Source organism: Thalassophryne amazonica, chromosome 3 (genome assembly GCF_902500255.1).
Source record: "Thalassophryne amazonica chromosome 3, fThaAma1.1, whole genome shotgun sequence".
Classification (NCBI taxonomy): Eukaryota; Metazoa; Chordata; class Actinopteri; order Batrachoidiformes; family Batrachoididae; genus Thalassophryne; species Thalassophryne amazonica.
This window is the reverse complement of record NC_047105.1, coordinates 99,800,949-99,823,637: the sequence shown is the minus strand read 5'-3', so window position 1 is coordinate 99,823,637 and position 22,689 is coordinate 99,800,949. Positions and strand designations below refer to the sequence as shown.

The following is a 22,689-nucleotide window of genomic DNA, read 5'->3' as shown; positions in this document are numbered from 1 at the left end:
ATAACTGATCATTTTGATGCAGTCACAGTAAAAGCAGCAGCTGTGAGGTTTTGTGCACCTGCTGCAATTAAATGCAGCCTGTTAAAAAAGCAAATAAGTGTTGTGTAAGTGTGAAAAATCTAATAAATATGTGTCATTACAGAGACATTCCACGTCCCTTAAACAGCAATAAACAGCTGTCAAAAAACTGACATGCTGGTTAAAATAGCTGTTACGCTATTTTAACCAGCATGTCAGTTTTTTTTATTAAGGGACTATTCAACATTAATTCTCTTTTAAAAAGTTCCTTATAGAGATTGACAGTTTTAAGACATTTGAGAGAGTCTACAAGCTTAATACTTATTATATATTGTTCAAATTCAGCCAGACGTCCATCTAAATTGGGGGTTAAAATAGTTGCTGTGCGCGCACACACACACACCGACATTCTCAAAGTAAAAAAAAAAAAAAAAAAAACTTTCATTGAAAGCTCCATTAAAAAGAACACAAAGTAAAAGATGAAAAAAAAAGAACATTCCACTTACACCAGTGTAAAGATTTCCAAATTAGTCCACAACAAAAATAAGCCCCCATACACACACACGGCACGCGATCGCCAGTCATGGGACGGTCCACTCATCCTCACAGCTAGAGATCATTTTCAAGTTCCATTCGGCCAGAGACTAATGTCCAGGTCCACTCGATCTCGGGTTCTGGTCGCGCGCATAATGTCCGATCGCTGCTCTGCCTTCAACTCAACTTCTGTCAGGATCGTGGCACATTAGATAATCCATTAGCTCCTGAAAATAGCATCTTCTGAGTTTTTCCCAATAGGAGACATATCTGCGTGTCCAGGCATGTCCACAGCAGTAAACCAGTAGCAGTGGCACAAACGGCAGCATCACAACACTTTAAGTTCCAAAATCTGACAGACTCTGAAAAAGTTAAGAGTTTTGGGTTGAAGTGTGTCGTCTCCTCTGTAAATCCCTGCCACTGCTTTCAAAGAAAAGCTCCGAAGCTTCATAATTGGACATAACCGCATTCATTTTGCTATCTCTGCCTGGGATGTTTCTGTTTTGCTCTCAACTACGTCACACGCAGAGAAATGCCGAGAATTGCTGAGTGAGACATTTTCCAGAAATACACCCGTTTCCTTGCTTCGGGAGAGGAAAAATAAAAAAAAACACTAATTATAACCGCATGTGCTCAGGGAGATTTAGTCATGAATACTTTGTTATATTGCTAACCGGGATGTTAAAGCACATGCGACATTTAAGTTAAATAAGTCATAAATTGTAAATATACGTAAATTTGATAGCTTAACTATTTTAATATCACCTGTACCTGGATGTGTTGCTGTATGTGGTTAACTGATTTAAAAAAATGTTGAAAACATAAAAGGTTCATTCAGTAGTTCAGTGCAGTTGGAACCAAAATGGCACCATGTTCTGAGTTGATGCCACTCTCTCAATTAAGGCACCTTATCCCCCCCTATTTGTTGAACAACAGCTGGACCAGCAATACTTATCTACTGTAACCAAAAAGATGTGAAAAAACTGAGGGAGGAACAAAATACTGATTTGCATTTTAACAAGTTTATTTTCAAATTATGTGCAATGTGAATTTCACAGTTGAGCTCAACAACCACTAAACCCAAAGTAGACAAACCAGCAAAAGGGAGGGGGAGAGCCTGAACACAATGAAATAGCACCCTTAAGCAATGCATACATAGGAGCCATGTATTGCAGCACACAGCTACAGAATGCAGTTTGCTAGCTTGTTGTACTACCAGATTGGTGTATGTAATGGTGTCACTATTAATCTGTAATGCACTTTCAGTGACATGTTACAATAAAGAAATACTACTATACTACAAGGGGGGGATTAAATGGAACCCACGTGCAGGTAATCTTTTTCTTTCCTCCTTACTCTAACTAAAACAGGTAAATGCATAACAAAAAAAAAAAAAGCCATTGAAGACAACAAAAAGATCACATCTATTTTTTTCAAGTTATAATAGAAACAGGAGTTCAAAAACTGTGCAAGTACAGCAAACATATAGTACAGTATATTACACATAACCAAAACATTTAAATACAGTACTGTGTATCAGTAGAAATCCTGAGAGTTCTCCATTCGTGGTTGTCAAATGGCCATCTGTACATACGGATGAAGCTCAAACTCTCTCAGACCCTAACAAGGGATGTCCTGAGAGAATGGTTCAAGCAAGGTTAATTAAAAATCTGTTAGCTGTAGATCTTCTCTCAGAGAAGTTATGCCTGCAAATCCATACTTAATAGGACTCCTCTGTCATTACCCTCCCTGTAATGACTGTTATATGGTTACCAAAACCCTTTGTATAGGACAGGGCCGCTGTTTGGATCAAACAAAAAGGTGTAGTGCAAAGATGACACAGGAACCTGCATGGAGGGGGGGTATGACAGCACTGAAAATAATATGCTGACAGAGAAGCTTGCCTGCGGCAGCGTTTTCTTCTTTACAAGATTGTCAAAAAAGCAGCACCAACAATTTTTGTCCTCAGCGTTGATGGCATGTAAAGACGGATACACGGCTGTTAGATTCATTATCGAACAACCAGGGGCACCTTCACCTGTCGGGTTTGGTTTTTCCTGGAAGGGTGCTTTGTAAAGTTTGCAGTTAAGGGCCATTGAAGTAGAGAGTGATTCAGTGCAATGATAAGTAAGACTGGACAGATTATGTCTCATGAGGATAAGCAGTATTCGATTCTGATGCCGTTTCACTACAGGCACATTGGCATCTCAAATGCACTAAATTACAGATCATTTCAAACCTGCACCCATGCAGCCAAATAATAGTTACTGAAATCTGTGATTTGAACTAGCAGATACAAGCATGCATAATAAATGCACATTTATGAAGGTAAAATAATTTAATATAGTCTAGTCACAGTTCCATGAGTTATTGCTACCATTGCATCTTTTTATTTCAATGCCTCACTCACCTATAACATAACCTCAGTTTATTTTTGGCATCCAACCAGTGCCCAGTTATTCTAATCAGATGTTGAAAAGTGACCCTAAACTGAGCTCAACAATGAGCCAATCCCTATCAACACAATCACCTGAAATGTCCCTTTCCTCGCAATCAAACGTCTGCAGTTAATGAGGTAAAACTGATAGTCTGAACCTTCCACTTAGTCAGGATATGGCAACACTGTCACTATTTCTCCAATGTGGAGAGTGACTATTCTAACATTTCAATTAAGTTGTCATTGCATGTGACACAAAATGGAAGCCAACTCAAGAGTACGAAGCATGAGCACCCATGCAAGTGGAATCTCAAAACAAGCCTAAACTCTGAACATAGCTCAGAAGCCAGACAGTGTAATATTTGACACACTAACAATTGGCAAAGAAGAGAGGCCCACAAATGCATTACGCAAGCTTCAGAAACACCAAGGTCATCAAATTCACACTCATCTATAGAATATGATGTGGAGTAACGTGAACACACAACAGAAACATCAGAGCCAACAATGCATGAGCTACCGTGTTTCCTTGAGTAAATGCCCGACCTTCAATCAGGGCCAACCTCATTTAATAACCGGGTCAAAACTTCATCTGAAAAAAATAAACGCCTGCCTTAAATAAACGCCGGAATTATGTGCATTAAAAAGATTACATTTGGTCAAGTCACTATTTTCTGTAAGTCCACTGTGGAGTGGTACCTTAAAATCCCAAAGCCTGATTTATGCTTCTACAACTCCTTGGCCATGCAAAGACATCAACGTGCGTCTAACCCATTGGTGGGCATGTTATTGTAATTTACAGCAGGAACAGTGGCTTTTTGTTGGATCAATTTGTCCCTCAATGAGCTCCACCTCTTTATACAATCATCAACCTCCAAACCAATGGTACGTGCAGCTTCCCTCCATGAATTGCGGGTCAATTGAGCTTATTTTTCAGACTCCGTGTTTTAAAGTTGGTCATATTTGCAGACTTTTCTGTCAAACGTATCTGATCCATGATCGAAATATAATTGGTGTGCGCACTGCAAAAACTTTTATCATGACAGAACAGGAAGGAGTGAAAATGTAAGTGACCAATCACAGCCTTTGCAGTCTCTGTCATTAAAGCAGGTGCACGTCAGGCCACAGGGAGGGTTCAAGCCACACACAGGACTCTGATAGAAAGCGGTTGTCTTTGGTTTGCCACACCCAGGGATATGTGTGAAACGTAACAATCTTACAGTGCAGGCAGCAATTAGCACTTCGTTAATAACTGCTGGCCTCGAATAAAGGCCTGCCTCATTTAGGTGCCGGATCTGAGCGTGGTTTGAAAAAAAAAAAAAAATAAACACGCAAGCTTTTAATCAAGGAAATACGGTATGCTACTCATCTTACCCGTTTGAACATTTGTATATAAACACACTTGATGCCAACATGTAGAATCCATATATTGAGGGCATTTGCTTTTGCTTATACCCTTTAACTACATGCTTATTTGCAAAAGTCCTCACCTATGTATTCATCTAAAACAAAAAGTATAACATGGCTCAACAACAGGCAAAAATTTTAAAAATATATATATAATTGCACTTATGATTTGTTATACTGTTCTGATAAATGAGCATCAGTGTGGATAGGTGGTGCTGTCTTGGGGGAGGGGGGAATACTGCAATCTTTAAAAGCACCCACACTTTGATCATGTTAAACCAGAGTTTAAAACTTAAGACTTTAACCAAAAATGGTCCTTGTGGTGCAAATCCAAAGGAACACCAGGCACAAAGCAGACACACACAAACACACACCACTAATCCCTTCGCCCCCTAGAAAGAGTTCACATATCTAGCACTTTCAAAGCACTTTCTGTAGACACTGTGGGTAAAGTTTGGCCACCACACATTCAAAATGGCGACCCAAATCCCAGAGTCGGTCAGGTGTCTCATAGACTTTGGTCCATACATCCTCCTCGTCATCGCACTGATATAGGGAGTTTTTTCGGCTGGTGCGAAACACATGCTCTTCCACCATGACCTGTGTGGCTCGTACAAACAGGTGCAGCTTGCTTTGCAGCAGCATGGCCTTAATGTAGGGGCTTGTGGCTTGGTCAAAGGGCAGATCTCGCTTACGACTCCAAGTGTTCTTCTCAATGTCATAGACCTCGACAATGAAGGTGCGCTGGTGATTTTTGCAGATTCCAGCAATGTAGTAAATGCAGTTCTTATAGAGGGCAGCAAGACCTTGGCTGCGAGGGACACTCATCGGGGCAAGATGACTCCAGTAGTCCTTACGGGGATCAAAACAGAAGAAATATTCACCTGTGGAAAACAAAAGAAAATGCAATTTGGATAATCAACTGCTGAATAAAATACTTTAGAATATGTACAGTTGCTGGCATACGTTTACATACACCTTAGCTAAAAACACTCCGGCTTAATTTCCCACTACTGAACATATTCAGAGTCCAGCATGGTGGCTGAGTGGTTAGCACTATTGCCTCACAGCGAGAAGGACTCAGATTTGGTTCTGACTTGGTCCTTTCTCTGCGTAGTTTGCATGTTCTCCCCATGTTTGTCTAGGTTTCCTCCTGGGTGCTCTGGCTTCCTCCCACTTCCAAAGGTTTCCTCCTGGGTGCTCTGGCTTCCTCCCACTTCCAAAAACATGCAGATTAGGTGAATTGGAATCTTTAAATTGTCCATAGATACAAATTAATGTATGTGTGTATACGTATTGGCCCTGGAATGGACCGGTGGCCTGTCCTAAGTGTACTCTGTCTCTTGTCCATTGACTGCTGGGATGAACTCCAGCCCCACCCAGTCCTGACCCTTAACTGGAATAAGTGAGTATAAAAAAAATTAATGACTAAAATGCCTCTAAGAGAAAAAAACAGATTATAAGTCTCATTTACTACTTCATGCAAGAAAAAGCAAAATGAATTTAATCACCGCCTTATTTAAAAGGCACACGATGTTAAGGAGCACAGCTAAGGAGCCAATTAATGTCAAGGCAAAAAATGTGAGTAAACTGCTTCTTTAAGCCACTGTACAGATGATATGTGAGGTGTACATGCAATGCAATGAAACATTTTAAAAATGAAACATTTGAGAACTCTTACATACATTTCTAAAAATTTAACTCACCATTAATGTTGTTGATGTTTTTAAAAAGCGCAAAGTCCAAATAAGATTTCTTTCAAATGGAAAAAAGTCCCTCTTTTTACAAAAGTGTGGTATTCCAGTAAAAAATGTTTTTTCTTAACCACAAAGAACATTTGTTTTTCTGGCCTTTCTTCTTTTTTGTGTTCTTCTTCTTCTCAACGCTAAAAGTTTAAGAGCAGAAGTAGTAGTTAGGCTCTGCTATTGTATATTAGCCTCAGTGTTTAGGACACCATTTGGGACAAAGTTTTGCGACTGGATGACAGACGTGGACACGTAACGTCAACAGGGTGTCAAGTCGACTGTTTGTGAATTTTCCACTTCATCATTTAATAATTAACAATGGTTTATAACACATGGGTCGAACATTTTGAGTCCAGCATGGACTTATGTTTGTGAATTAAATTTGTATGTGGAAGATTTTCTGAAGTGACTGGCAGTGGTTCAATTAAAAGGTGAGCTCAGTTTAAATCAGCTCACTGTGGGATTTACTGTGTTTCACTCTGCTGTGTCATGCGGGAGCAGATGTTCATTTAATCAGTTGTCATTCCACAAGATGCTTTGTTGTTTGATAAAGACATTTATTTGCCTGAAATGAGCAGAACTGCAAACTGTATTTTATCTCTGGAGCACGACATGAGGACAAGCTCAACATACATAGTAATGGCATCACAAACACTCGTATTAAGAAGAATGTTTTAAGTGTGACCCGACTCGGTTTCAAACACATTCTGAAAGTAATTAAGCCCCTTTAGGAAGCCCCCACCTCTCTTGTTTTTTAAAACGAAAAAGGCAGCTTAATGTTGTGTTTCTCGTTTCCACTGTAATGAAAATTCCTGGTGGTGAATCGTGATTTTTTCACACCGGACTAAAAGTCACAGGACCTCTCAAACTAGTTAAAAAACAAAAACAACAACAAAAAAAAAACCCAGAAATACTCCAGAAAATATTGCACGAGTACAATGTGTAACTACTTCAGGGTCGCTTGCAATTTCAAACAAGCACATAGGCTTTTAACAAATATATTATTGAGTGATCATAGATAAGTCTTTGTATGATTGTACGAGGGTAGGCTGAAAAGTTCTAAGGCTCACTATGATGCAGTTAATGCATTACTCCTTCATGGCGAGCCTTAGAACTTTTCAGCCTACCCTCGTATAGTGGGCAGTGTACGTACATAGAAATTCATTTTTGGTTTTGTCGTCACTGAAAAATGAGGTCTGTAATTTGGTAAGTGATCAGTTTATTTTGGTGAAATTAGAAAAATAATTTATGTTGGCATGGTAATGTTTACACAGTTCAAACTATATGTTCTGTCGATGGAATGGGGGAACTGTGCTTAAAAAAATAAAACCAAAGAAAAAAACCTAACATGCTTGCACGGTGATGTACAACTGTCACACAAACTAATACATTATATGTCTTCTTCAGCATAGAATTAGAGATTGCAAAACTGCACTTGAGCAGTATAAACTCACCTTGGAGGACATAAATGCGATCTCTGTACTCCACTGCGCTGTGAAACTCCATGGCCATAGGCATGGGACTGACCGCTGTCCAGCAATTGTCTCTTGCATCATAGCACTCTACTGACTTCAGTGCATTTCTCCCATCACCCTCATAAACACGACCTCCCAGTGCATAGAGCTTGCCACAGCACTGCACAAGTTTGCAGCCAATCCTCGCTCTCAGAAGAGGTGCACGTGGAAGCCATCGATTACCTGCATGCTCATACTGCCAGAAATCACTTTCTGCCCGATGATCTATAGACACCTCACTGTTGCTAGGTCGGTAGCCCCCAGCGATGTAAATGTCACTCTCTGAGGACACCAGAATACCGACTTCCCGGAGATCATTGGGCGGTTTACAAAGCTTGAATACCCTTCCGGTGGCTGTGTCCAGGCAAGGCACAGTCTGCTTCTTCCCTGAGTGTTTGTGAGCAGCATCAAAACAGATGACCATCTCTGAAGCAGTCATACCTAAGCGCTGGGGGCAGCCATTGGTGCCAGTGATGCGGGCTTTGGCCTCAGCAGGGTCCTTAGACAGGGAGAGGGCACAAGCAAATGGGGCTGGTATTCGACTGAGGAAGGCCTCATCCAGCAAGGGCAGCCTGATGCACTTGGAAAAAACCTCTTCTAGGTGAGCCTCGCGGCCAGGGAGATCATGCTCCAGCCAGCGAACAATACTCTCATAAACATGCTCTTCCTTCTCCACATTGAGGTCATCATTGTTCAAAATGCTGACCAGTTGTTCCTTCGTCATCTGGAGGAACTCTTGCTCCCGTGACACACACAAGAACTATCACAAAAACACAAATTGTTGAGAGTTTTAGTAACCATACTGCTCATACACACCTTTATGAAGGAAAGGAGAAGAAAGAGGAAATAAACAAATAAATGTCATAGCAGGGAATCACGCAATAACAAAGTTATTAAAAATCCAAACCTATGTTTATTTTTCAACCGACCTTCTTGCGGATGTAGTCCTGTGAGCGTTCTTTAAGCTCCTGGTGCCCATAGGCATCAGCAAACATGTAGACCCCAATACAATTTTGGGGGTCAAGCCGGCTGATCATGAACTGGGCACACTGGTCCTGCAGGGCAGGAATCTGAAAAATGCTGGCTGCAGTGAACAGGGCCTGGACATTGGACTCAGAAAGCGTGACCCTGGATGTGTAGGCATAGTCTAAGACGAGGTGCATGGATTCAGATTCCACCCCAACAATTCGGACCTCACGCTGACTGCTTTCTGTAAGGCCACTGGTGAACATGGACCTGGAAGTGATGGTGGGGACAATAAGAATGTTGGAACTATATATAATCAATCAATTCTTGTGCAAAAAGCACATTCTGCATGTGTGTGTATGGAGAGGACACGAGAGACAGAAAAAACAGGGATGTAAGAAACAGATAGCTAGAGGGAGGGGGAGAGAGAGACAGTCCTAGTCTAAATAATTGACACCCTGATTTTAGTACAAATTTAATGTATGTTCAGAAATAAATGGAAATTAATCAATATTACATAATAACGTTTAATAAAGTGCAACAGAATAGTACTTTAATACAAGAAAATGGCTCAAATCTAGGCTTGAGTATCCCATGTGCCTTCTTACAAACTGTAACTGAAATTTTATTAGTTCGTTTGGAAGAAAATTCTTCTCTCTTCCACTCCATCATGAAGCTATACGAGGGCTGTCAATAAAGTAACGGTCCTTTTTATTTTTTTCAAAAACTATATGGATTTCATTCATATGTTTTTACGTCAGACATGCTTGAACCCTCGTGCGCATGCGTGAGTTTTTCCACGCCTGTCGGTGACGTCATTCACCTGTGAGCACTCCTTGTGGGAGGAGTCGTCCAGCCCCTCGTCGGAATTCCTTTGTCTGAGAAGTTGCTGAGAGACTGGCGCATTGTTTGATCAAAATTTTTTCTAAACCTGTGAGACACATCGAAGTGGACACGGTTCGAAAAATTAAGCTGGTTTTCAGTGAAAATTTTAACGGCTGATGAGAGATTTTGAGGTGATTCTGTCGCTTTAAGGACTTTTCACGGTGCGAGACGTCGTGCAGCACTCCCAGGCAGCATCATCAGCCTGTTCAAGCTGAAAACCTCCACATTTCAGGCTCTATTGATCCAGGACGTCGTGAGAGAACAGAGAAGTTTCAGAAGAAGTCGGTTTCAGCATTTTATCCGGATATTCCACTGTTAAAGGAGATTTTTTTAATGAAAGACTGCGGACGGATCCGTGCGTCGGGACGCAGCCGACGCGGTGCGGCGGCACAGGAAAAACACCTCCGTGTTGATAACCATTTGTAAAATCCAGGCGGCTTTTGATGGCTTTCTGTGGAGTGAGTATATGAGAAATTGTTTAACAGGCAGGACATGTTCCAACTTGTCCTTAAGGCTTTCAACAGAGGTGTTTTTCCTGTGGCGGAGCGTCGCGGCGGCTGCGTCCCGACGCGCGGATCCGTCCGCACGTCTTTCATTAAAAAAATCTCCTTTAACAGTGGAATATCCGGATAAAATGCTGAAACCGACTTCTTCTGAAACTTCTCTGTTCTCTCACGACGTCCTGGATCAATAGAGCCTGAAATGTGGAGGTTTTCAGCTTGAACAGGCTGATGACGCCGCCTGAGAGCGCTGAGCGACGTCTCGCACCGTGAAAAGTCCTTAAAGCGACAGAATCACCTCAAAATCTCTCATCAGCCGTTAAAATTTTCACTGAAAACCAGCTTAATTTTTCGAACCGTGTCCACTTCGATGTGTCTCACAGGTTTAGAAAAAATTTTGATCAAACAACGCGCCAGTCTCTCAGCAACTTCTCAGACAAAGGAATTCCGACGAGGGGCTGGACGACTCCTCCCACAAGGAGTGCTCACAGGCGAATGACGTCACCGACAGGCGTGGAAGAACTCACGCATGCGCACGAGGGTTCAAGCATGTCTGACGTAAAAACATATGAATGAAATCCATATAGTTTTTGAAAAAAATAAAAAGGACCGTGACTTTATTGACAGCCCTCGTATGATGAAACGTGTGATGATGCAGCAAACATAACATTTTCCCAAGTTTCTTCAATCAGCCACAGAGGCCTATAAGTCCTTCAGAGTTGTCACTGGTGTCTTGGTGGCTTCACTCATTAGTCTCCTTTTTGCACACCCTTTCATGTTTTGAGACATGCAAACTCCAGGCAGATTTTCCATAGGGGACAATACTGTTTCTATTTCCTAATGACTGAGGTAAAGGAAGTCCAAAATATTCAGTGACTTGGAAACATTCATGTATCCATCCAGACTTGGAAAAGTAATAATTTTCTGTAAAAAAAATTGCCAAAAAGAGTGCAATATACATAGCTTGTATTTTTTATTTATTTAATGTTACATTATCAAAGCAATATTTTGTTGTTGCTCAGTAACTGGACAGCTCATTAAGTATGATTCATTTGCATTTATTTATGACGATTTTAAATTCTATGCTTTCAAACCTGGGATGCTGCTGCCAATAAAACTGGCAAAGACTATATTATTGCTCTCTCCCTCCCCCATCCATACAGATGCTCAAAAAGCTGTAGTTTTGTGATTGATTTGTCAAAATGCACACTGAAATTCCATACTCAATCCTACTCGTAAATAGGGCTGCCACAGACGATTATTTTGATAATCAACTAGTCACCAGTTATTTCTGCGATTAGTCGACTAACTGGATCACATGTAAATTGCGGCTTAATGCACCAGCATGCAGCTGCTCTTACATAACCATCATTAGCTTCAAGCTTGAAGTGTTTAAGGTATGTACTAACTAAAAATAAAGACAATTAAGATGATAGTTCATTCAACTTTTACTTGGTAACAACATTGTTCATTGAAGAGGAACGTATTTTTTTAGTACTGTAACATAGCATTATAAAATTTTAGTGTTATCACACTTCCCATTCAAACATGACATTGCTGTAAGTAAGTAAGTAGCTCACTATAGATGTTAATGTTAACAGCTAACTATGGGGATGTGATGGTCTAGTGGTTAAGCGTTGGACTTGAGACCAGAGGATCCTCAGTTCAAATCCCAAACTGACCAAATAAATAAATACAATCACTAAGGGCCCTTAGGGCAGAGGAAGATACAGCGGCAGTTTTGAGAGGAAAAGCAAAGCTTAAAAAAAATAAACGATTATGTCAATTATTAAATTAGTTGCCGACTATTTAGTCGACATAATCATGACTAGTCGACTAATCGTGGCAACCCTATTCATAAGCAGGCTTGGGTGTTATGAAATAAATTTTTAAAAGTAGACCTTTTCTTTTGTCAGTATTGCTATATATCACTTTATGACAGCAAAATAAGTGTTTGCCATTTGATTGGTGGATTGTATGTCATTAGATATTCCTTATTTGTCCCATTGTATGAGTGATGTCATGTACTTTACATTTTGGTTCCATTTACTGTGCATTTTTCTCCCATACATTTCACCATATTGAATGCCTCTATTATCCTTTCATAAAAATGCTGCCATGTGGTTAATGAGCTTGGTTTCAGTATTTTCTCTTTTTTTTTTGGTGGGGGTCACTACAGCCTGAGGAGGTGATCCGAGCAGCTCTCGATTACCGCTGACAGTGTCATCTGAGGAGTTTGACTGGGATGGTCTACCTGTCAAACTCACAGAAGAGAGAAACCTCCCCCTCTGATAAACGGCTCAATAATCTTAAGAGAAACGTTGTTGAAAAACAAACACCAGTTTCTAACCTCATGAAGGGAGACAACAAGTTACAACCTTATTTTATCCATACGAATCAACCTCTGAGCTGGAAAAATAACACTGACCCCAATGAGCAGGTGGCGGAAAAACGGAAGCTTAGGGACCGTCGACAAAATGCAAAAACAAGGCACCAGAAAAATATTCAATAAATTTAGGTGTGGTGTCACCAAAATCACTGAACACATCAATGGTCTCCTGCTGGTTATACTACAGCACTCAGTTTGAAAAAAAAAAATGTGCAAAAATTGAATTTTAGCGATTTTTTTAAAATCATTAAAATAAGTCATAAAATGAGTAATAAAATTCACAAAAATAATATTTTTGCACATTTTTCCAAACAATGCTGTAGTATAACTAGCAGGACCCCACTGATGTGTGCAGAAAATTTTGTGTCACTACAACATATAACATTGACACTATTGAAAATTTAAACAATAAAAAAATTCTCCAAAGTTTTTCCACAATGACATTTGTGCAACCTGAGTGTTGTAGTATAACCAGCAGGAGACCGCTGATGTGTGCAGTGAATTCGGTGACACCACATCTGAATTTATTGAATATTTTTCTGGTGCCTTGTTTTTGCACTTTGTCGACGGTCCCTACCCTTCCATTTCTCTGCCGTCTGCTAGTTCAGGTTAATATTATTTTTCCAGCTCAGAGAATGGTTCATAAGAATAAAAATAAGGATGTAGCTCGTTGTCTACCTTCCTGAGGTTAGAAACTAGTGTTTGTTTTTCTACATTTTTCTAAAGGTTATTGAGCCGTTTACCGGAGGGGGAGGTTTTGTCCTGTCCGAGTTTGATGCCTTCATTACCGTTTGACAGGTGGACCGTCCAAGTCAAACTCCACAACTGATCACACTGTCTCTGGAGCGGGACACACCCGGCGGGGTCAGGCGCTTGACACCAGAAGCGAGAGCTGCTCCGATCACCTCCTCAGCCTGTAGTGACCCCCCCCCCCCACCCAACCCCAAAAAGAAATAGAAAAATAATTTTTTGTGGTGAAAGGGTTTGTGATCCAGATTTCCTGCAGTAACTGATCCGTAAATGAAATCCATAAACTACATAAACTGAAAAAAAATATATATAGATCATGAATGATATTCATGTTTTGTAAGCCCCACGTTCACGTTTTGGGAGACCTGTGTTCACATTTTGGGAGATATTTTTTCAGTGTTCATGTTTTGCAATTAATGGTTTGCAGATTATTCATGATTTGCAACTGATTCACGTTTTGGGGGTTAACATGCCATGATACAAGAAAGCTAAATTCAGCAGCTGCAATGTTTGTGGGATCATCTTTAGCTGCTGTAGAAGTACTGTCAGATAACAAATTGGAGACAAATCGGACAATTGGGAATTTTTCTCTAGAATGAAGAAAACATACATGCTTCACACACACACTAAGCTCCTCAGTAGCCCTCGAACTCAGCAGTGTGTCGGTGACTAGTCTGCAGGGCAGAGTGAACAGCTTAGCGGGCACAGGGGGTTCTCAGTCTGGCTGCTTTGCTTCATGTTCTGAGAAGAAACACCTGTCTTATTGTATCAAATGACACTGACCTATTTTGGTGTCACATAAAACAATGTTTCCATTCCTGCAATGGAAAGAATAATTTGCATTCGTCCATCTTTCAAATCATCCAAATATATTACCATTGCACAAAAACATTATTTGTATAATATACAGCAAACCACTGCTTGTATTGCATTAAAAATGTTTAATTTGACTTTAATTAGTTATTTTATGCAGCTTGTGAAAACAAGAAAGGCCAAGAATTCTATTAAGTGCAAACATGAAAAAAGAGAAATCCATTTTTGTGTTAATATTCAACATTTTCTGCCACATGGGGTGTACAGTCAGTGCATTCTGAGTGCCAAACCCAAGCCCAGGTAAATAAGGAAGGTAGAAGGACAAACTCTGTAAATTTTGAAATCTCAGCCACATGAGGTATACAGCCAGTGCATTCAGAGTGCCAGTCCCAAGCCCAGATAAATGAGCAAGGTTGGGTCAGAAAAGCCTTCTAGCATAAATTTTGCAAAACATGCAGATCACAAACTGAATTTCCACAGCGGACCATCAAGGCCCTGGTAAACCACGAGTGTTGTCCAACAGCACCACCAGGTATTTGGGCTACTGGTGAGCGAAGAAGAGGCAGAGAGCATGTCCGGAGGCAGCAGGAGAGGAGGAAAGAAGTGTGGAATGTGGGTTCAGCCTGTTGTGTCATGGTATGAATGGGAGGCGAAATCATGTTGTAGACATTCTTAAGGAAGAGTACAACCCCTGGCAAAAATTATGGAATCACCGGCCTCGGAGGATGTTCATTCAGTTGTTTAATTTTGTAGAAAAAAAAGCAGATCACAGACATGACACAAAACTAAAGTCATTTCAAATGGCAACTTTCTGGCTTTAAGAAACACTATAAGAAATCAAGAAAAAAAGATTGTGGCAGTCAGTAACTGTTACTTTTTTAGACCAAGCAGAGGAAAAAAATATGGAATCACTCAATTCTGAGGAAAAAATTATGGAATCATCAATCACATCATCAATAAATGCACAAGTTTACGTTGATATTTTGGACAATTGACAGGATGTTTGGGGATGATTAAATCATTTTTCAAGATGATAATGCATCCTGCCATAGAGCAAAAACTGTGAAAACATTCCTTGCAAAAAGACACATAGGGTCAATGTCATGGCATAGGGTCAATGTCAACTAGCAGATCTGATTTGATGCAGGTGTTAGTTTGGAGGATGAAAATTTACAGGGTGATTCCATAATTTATTCCTCAGAATTGAGTGATTCCATATTTTTTTTCCTCTGCTTGATCTAAAAAAGTAACCGTTACTGACTGTCACAATCTTTTTTTCTTGATTTCTTATAGTGTTTCTTAAAGCCAGAAAGTTGCCATTTGAAATGACTTTAGTTTTGTGTCACGTCTGTGATCTGCTTTTTTTCTACAAAATTAAACAACTGAATGAACATCATCCGAGGCCAGTGATTCCATAATTTTTGCCAGGGGTTGTATATTAAGAGTGTGTTGGAGGTTCAGCCAGTATCTCACAGGGTGACGAGTGTGAAGGTGGAAATTGAAGCTTCACACACAGAATCAATGTCATCAGTGCACATGCCCCACTAGTGGGTTGTGAGATGAAGGAGTGAGTTCGATGAGCTGTTAGAGAGTGTACCCATGTATGACAGCGTGCTGACTGGAATGGACTTCAATGTGTATGTTGTGAAGAATACAGAGCTGATGAGGAAGTAATGAGTAGATATGATATCAAGGAGAGGATTAAGGAAGGACACACTGTAATAGGTTTTGCAAAATAAAACAGAAATGGCTGTCATGAATACAGTGGTCCCTCACTATAACGCGGTTCACCTTTCGCGGCCTCGCAGTTTCGCAGATTTTTTTAGTGCAATTTTGCATGCTTCTTTTTTTTATTTTTATTTTTTTATTTTTATTTTTTACAGCGCATTGTGTTCTGCGTCATCATCAGGCAGGCCGGTCGCGGCACCAGTCGGCATCACCGTGATTGCTCTCACTGCCTCCAATGCGCTTACCGAGTCTGCAGGCTCGGTAAGCGCCACAGCAGTCCACTCACACCGCCCCCATCTGCTGTGCCAACTCCAGCAACAGGTCCAGAGACTATGCTCGCTGTTTTGATGCGGAGCGCTCCGCCAGCCTGCAAGGATAGACTTCTTGCAGAAAAATCCGCAACGCTGCATGGTCTCGGTAACCACAGCCGCAGAGCTCCGTGGCCACTGAGAGAGGTTTGTATCTTTTTAATGACTTGGATTCTTCGTGGGTCCCGCATCCGTACCCCGCAACGGTAACACCGGAGGCAGTGAGCGAAGGGAGAGCACGCGCATTGTGTTCTGCGTGTGTCTGTTTATAATCTTCTCCCCCAGAAGAAAAAAAAAAAGAGTGCCAACAACTACCCATAACTATGTTCTTCACTCGGAAAAGGACACTTGCACCGAGGTGTCACTCAGTGGAAAAAGACGCTACAGCGGAGCGGCGCCAGGAACTGTGAAATACTGGCGAGTCACTATTAGTAATTTCTTATGTGTCCAACCTCGTAGGTTGCTCGTTAAAATTAAATTCATTAGTTCTAAAAGCCATCATAATTATTTATAGGAAAACCTATTTTTATTTCTCAAACAAATGTTTGGGCCTGAAAACAGGTTTTGATCTTTGCTTTCATTCTATAATACTGGACTTATTTTTCTACTAAGGTTTGAACTTGAGTGTTTACACAGGAGAGAAAGTGAGAAAATGTTAATGCCTGTTTGAGAAAAGTGTGTAAAGTGTGTAATGAGGGGTTTTACAGCCAACATCTATAATAACTGTAAAAAACAGAGTTGACAACGTCGCAGATGTCACCTATTGCGGGTTATTTTTAGAACGTAACTCTCGTGATAAACAAGGGACCACTGTACTTATTTTATATGATGGAGGAGCACAGGGGGACAGACATAATAGTACAGGAAGGTGCATACAGGGGGACTATATCCTATGTAGAAAGAAACTCTGAAGTGATGCAAAGGAAGAATATTAAGAATATTAAGATAGATGGCATCAAATGGTGGTGAAGAAGAGACAGAGCGTTAGAGATTAAGCAAGGATCAGATGGTGGAAGCTGAAGCTGCCGTATGAAATTCAATGAGGAGGTAAGACAGGCACTGGATCAAAGTCAACTGATACTGAAGTAAGAAGTAGTTAGACCTGTAAAGGCCCTGAGGCCTGTTGGTGCCGGATTCCATATAAGAATCTACGACTACCCCTGGACTAGACACCAGTCCAAAGTAGGTAACTTCCCCAGCTAAGGCTGGTACTCATTTACTGTTGGGTGCACTGAGACAATGCAAGGACACAGGCAAGTAGTAGAAGTCATTCTGGACAACTGGCAAACTATTTCCAATGTGGTGATGGAAACCTCTTGGAAGATACTGGGTGTGAATGAAGATGTAAAGGAAAGTATAAGGAGAAACAGGATGGCAGAAAAAAGAACTACAAAAGTAAGAGGCATGATTAAAATAGATGTGAGTACAACAAGATGGTGAAAAGAGATGTTGCAAAGGCTAACCAAAGGTCATACAGCAAGCTGTGCAAGGAGATGAAAACTAAGGAAAGGACTGGACAAACTGGCCAGATAGAGGTAGCAAGCTGGACAAGATGTGCAGCAGATTATAGCACCTTCAACTGCACCACAGACTAAAACAGTTAAATGTGGTCTATTAAACATTAGGTCTCTCTCTTCTAAGTCCCTGTTAGTAAATGATATAATAATTGATCAACATATTGATTTATTCTGCCTTACAGAAACCTGGTTACAGCAGGATGAATATGTTAGTTTAAATGAGTCAACACCCCCGAGTCACATTAACTGTCAGAATGCTCGTAGCACGGGCCGGGGCGGAGGATTAGCAGCAATCTTCCATTCCAGCTTATTAATTAATCAAAAACCCAGACAGAGCTTTAATTCATTTGAAAGCTTGACTCTTAGTCTTGTCCATCCAAATTGGAAGTCCCAAAAAACAGTTTTATTTGTTATTATCTATCGTCCACCTGGTCGTTACTGTGAGTTTCTCTGTGAATTTTCAGACCTTTTGTCTGACTTAGTGCTTAGCTCAGATAAGATCATTATAGTGGGCGATTTTAACATCCACACAGATGCTGAGAATGACAGCCTCAACACTGCATTTAATCTATTATTAGACTCTATTGGCTTTGCTCAAAATGTAAATGAGTCCACCCACCACTTTAATCATATCTTAGATCTTGTTCTGACTTATGGTATGGAAATAGACTTAACAGTATTCCCTGAAAACTCCCTTCTGTCTGATCATTTCTTAATAACATTTACATTTACTCTGATGGACTACCCAGCAGTGGGGAATAAGTTTCATTACACTAGAAGTCTTTCAGAAAGCGCTGTAACTAGGTTTAAGGATATGATTCCTTCTTTATGTTCTCTAATGCCATATAACAACACAGTGCACAGTAGCTACCTAAACTCTGTAAGTGAGATAGAGTATCTCGTCAATAGTTTTACATCCTCATTGAAGACAACTTTGGATGCTGTAGCTCCTCTGAAAAAGAGAGCTTTAAATCAGAAGTGCCTGACTCCGTGGTATAACTCACAAACTCGTAGCTTAAGCAGATAACCCGTAAGTTGGAGAGGAAATGGCGTCTCACTAATTTAGAAGATCTTCACTTAGCCTGGAAAAAGAGTCTGTTGCTCTATAAAAAAGCCCTCCGTAAAGCTAGGACATCTTTCTACTCATCACTAATTGAAGAAAATAAGAACAACCCCAAGTTTCTTTTCAGCACTGTAGCCAGGCTGACAAAGAGTCCGAGCTCTATTGAGCTGAGTATTCCATTAACTTTAACTAGTAATGACTTCATGACTTTCTTTGCTAACAAAATTTTAACTATTAGAGAAAAAATTACTCATAACCATCCCAAAGACGTATCGTTATCTTTGGCTGCTTTCAGTGATGCCGGTATTTGGTTAGACTCTTTCTCTCTGATTGTTCTGTCTGAGTTATTTTCATTAGTTACTTCATCCAAACCATCAACATGTTTATTAGACCCCATTCCTACCAGGCTGCTCAAGGAAGCCCTACCATTATTTAATGCTTCGATCTTAAATATGATCAATCTATCTTTGTTAGTTGGCTATGTACCACAGGCTTTTAAGGTGGCAGTAATTAAACCATTACTTAAAAAGCCATCACTTGACCCAGCTATCTTAGCTAATTATACGCCAATCTCCAACCTTCCTTTTCTCTCAAAAATTCTTGAAAGGGTAGTTGTAAAACAGCTAACTGATCATCTGCAGAGGAATGGTCTATTTGAAGAGTTTCAGTCAGGTTTTAGAATTCATCATAGTACAGAAACAGCATTAGTGAAGGTTACAAATGATCTTCTTATGGCCTCGGACAGTGGACTCATCTCTGTGCTTGTTCTGTTAGACCTCAGTGCTGCTTTTGATACTGTTGACCATAAAATTTTATTACAGAGATTAGAGCATGCCGTAGGTATTAAAGGCACTGCGCTGCGGTGGTTTGAATCATATTTGTCTAATAGATTACAATTTGTTCATGTAAATGGGGAATCTTCTTCACAGACTAAAGTTAATTATGGAGTTCCACAAGGTTCTGTGCTAGGACCAATTTTATTCACTTTATACATGCTTCCCTTAGGCAGTATTATTAGACGGTATTGCTTAAATTTTCATTGTTACGCAGATGATACCCAGCTTTATCTATCCATGAAGCCAGAGGACACACACCAATTAGCTAAACTGCAGGATTGTCTTACAGACATAAAGACATGGATGACCTCTAATTTCCTGCTTTTAAACTCAGATAAAACTGAAGTTATTGTACTTGGCCCCACAAATCTTAGAAACATGGTGTCTAACCAGATCCTTACTTACCCTGACCTCTAGTAATACTGTGAGAAATCTTGGAGTCATTTTTGATCAGGATATGTCATTCAAAGCGCATATTAAACAAATATGTAGGACTGCTTTTTTGCATTTACGCAATATCTCTAAAATTAGAAAGGTCTTGTCTCAGAGTGATGCTGAAAACCTAATTCATGCATTTATTTCCTCTAGGCTGGACTATTGTAATTCATTATTATCAGGTTGTCCTAAAAGTTCCCTAAAAAGCCTTCAGTTAATTCAAAATGCTGCAGCTAGAGTACTAACGGGGACTAGAAGGAGAGAGCATATCTCACCCATATTGGCCTCTCTTCATTGGCTTCCTGTTAATTCTAGAATAGAATTTAAAATTCTTCTTCTTACTTATAAGGTTTTGAATAATCAGGTCCCATCTTATCTTAGGGACCTCGTAGTACCATATCACCCCAATAGAGTGCTTCGCTCTCAGACTGCAGGCTTACTTGTAGTTCCTAGGGTTTGTAAGAGTAGAATGGGAGGCAGAGCCTTCAGCTTTCAGGCTCCTCTCCTGTGGAACCAGCTCCCAATTCAGATCAGGGAGACAGACACCCTCTCTACTTTTAAGATTAGGCTTAAAACTTTCCTTTTTGCTAAAGCTTATAGTTAGGGCTGGATCAGGTGACCCTGAACCATCCCTTAGTTATGCTGCTATAGACGTAGACTGCTGGGGGATTCCCATGATGCACTGTTTCTTTCTCTTTTTGCTCTGTATGCACCACTCTGCATTTAATCATTAGTGATCGATCTCTGCTCCCCTCCACAGCATGTCTTTTTCCTGGTTCTCTCCCTCAGCCCCAACCAGTCCCAGCAGAAGACTGCCCCTCCCTGAGCCTGGTTCTGCTGGAGGTTTCTTCCTGTTAAAAGGGAGTTTTTCCTTCCCACTGTAGCCAAGTGCTTGCTCACAGGGGGTCGTTTTGACCGTTGGGTTTTACATAATTATTGTATGGCCTTGCCTTACAATATAAGGCGCCTTGGGGCAACTGTTTGTTGTGATTTGGCGCTATATAAAAAAAAATTGATTGATTATGGTGGTAATGTATGCAGATGGTATTCTGCTGACAATTGAGGAGAGTGTGTTGAGAAAGTGGAGGGAATAGTCTGAGGAGCTCCTGAATGAAGAAAATGAAAGACAGAAGGCTGAATGATGTGGAAAGAATAAACCAAGAAGTGCAATGGCTTAGTAAGGATGAAGTGAGGACAGTTACAAAGAGGGCAAGAGTGGAAAGGCAGTTGCTCCAGATGACTTACCAGTGGAAGACAAGAAATGTTTAGGTGACATGGTCAAGGTTTAAACCAGATTGTTTAATAAAAATCATAGAAAGTGAGAGGATGCCTGAGGAGTGGAGAACAAATATCCTGATTCAGATTTTTATTATTATTACTATTATTAAATCAAAGCTAGGCTTAGAAAAGAGGTGAAGATACATGAGTAGTAATATGGCTGGACACTGTAGATGCAATGTTGGCACTGAGTGCAATGACTGAGAAGTATAGAGAAGGCCAGATTGTGTTTCTGGATTTAGAGAAAGCTAATGACGGTGTGCCAAGAGAAGAGTTGTGGAATTTTATGAGGATGTCTGGAGTAGAAGACAACTATGTGAGGGTGGTGCAGGATAGGTACACAAAAGGTATGACAGCCGTGAAATGTGCAGTAGGAATGACATGCATTTAAGGTGGAGGTTTGCTCAAAGTCCTTTCATTGCAATGGTGATGGACAGATTATATAATAATAATAATGAAGATGATGATGATGATGACAGCAGGAAGCAATCCCACAACATTCTTGCTGTGAGATTAAAGGTATTTTACTTATTAACCTTTAAATAGGGGGTTCAAAATGTGGCATAGTCAATAGTAACTCCCTTCGGCTGCTCCCTTGTTTTCAATTGGGGTTGCCACAGCAGGGCCAAAATGGATCTGCATGTTAATTTGGCACAAGTTTTAAACCGGATGCTCTTTCTGACGCAACTCCACATTACATGGAGAAATGTGGCAAATCAAGCACACTAACCACTTGGCCACCACTTTACTTATTAGCTTTTAAATAGAGGATTTAAAATAGGTATTGCCAATATGATCAAAATTGGCATTGTCTTATAAAATTATTAGTTACTCCTAATGGTAAAAATTTCAAAGAACAGATGGCCTTGAACTACTGACAGCAGTGATCCATACAGGCTACCATAGCAACACCGTAGATCACATGGGGACTTCCCCTGACTTATGCGACGGATGCTGGGATGTGACAGCAAGTCAGAGTACAGAAAGGCCAGTGACGTCATTGGCTGCTCTCTCGAAAAAAACAATTCAAAATAGTGGAAAATGCTCAGAAACCTCTGGGTTTCTGTATAAATCTAACATGTTTCTCATATTTTTTGTAAAGGTTAGTGAGAAATAATCACTTTTAAATCTAACAATGCTGTTTTTGCGACCAGATAACATCTCTGAAGTGATTTACAAGACATCTTACAGCCATTAGCGTGCACAGCGTGTGCCGCACACGAGGTTAAAGGTAACTTCCGGTCATTTCAAAACTCCATACATGTGCACATGCATGTTCTCCTGCAGACAGCATTAAAAGAAAAATAAAATATTCGTTATGGAATTCCCCCGAGATAAATATGTTCTCTTCATTAAAATGAGCTGTAATTTTGCAACATGTTACAAAAATAAACTGACATTATAATGCTACGATTTCAGTAGAAATGACAATTTTGCCAGTTCTGTGAAATTTGAAAGGCCGCACAGCTTTAAAAGACTAGATCAGAGAGGTGTCTCCATGGACTATGATGTTTGCAGATGACTGTTCAGTGATGCAGTGAGAGCAGAGAGGAGGATGAGACTAGC

The 22,689-nt window shown here is 40.4% G+C and overlaps 1 protein-coding gene across 2 annotated transcripts in view; it reads right to left on the bottom strand.

Moving 5' to 3' along the window:
• Positions 1 to 1,564: 1,564 nt before the first annotated feature.
• Positions 1,565 to 22,689, bottom strand: part of kbtbd8 (kelch repeat and BTB (POZ) domain containing 8) — a 31,144-nt gene continuing 10,019 nt past the window's right edge. The window contains exons 3-5 of one of the 2 annotated variants that reach the window (XM_034167169.1): positions 8,585 to 8,927; positions 7,596 to 8,415; positions 1,565 to 5,280 (exon numbers count right to left, since the gene is read on the bottom strand). In XM_034167169.1, coding sequence (XP_034023060.1) covers positions 4,817 to 5,280; positions 7,596 to 8,415; positions 8,585 to 8,927 — 1,627 coding nt within the window. In that variant the 3' untranslated portion in view covers positions 1,565 to 4,816. The remainder of the gene's footprint in view (positions 5,281 to 7,595; positions 8,416 to 8,584; positions 8,928 to 22,689) is intronic. The other variant, XM_034167170.1, reaches the window with a different exon arrangement.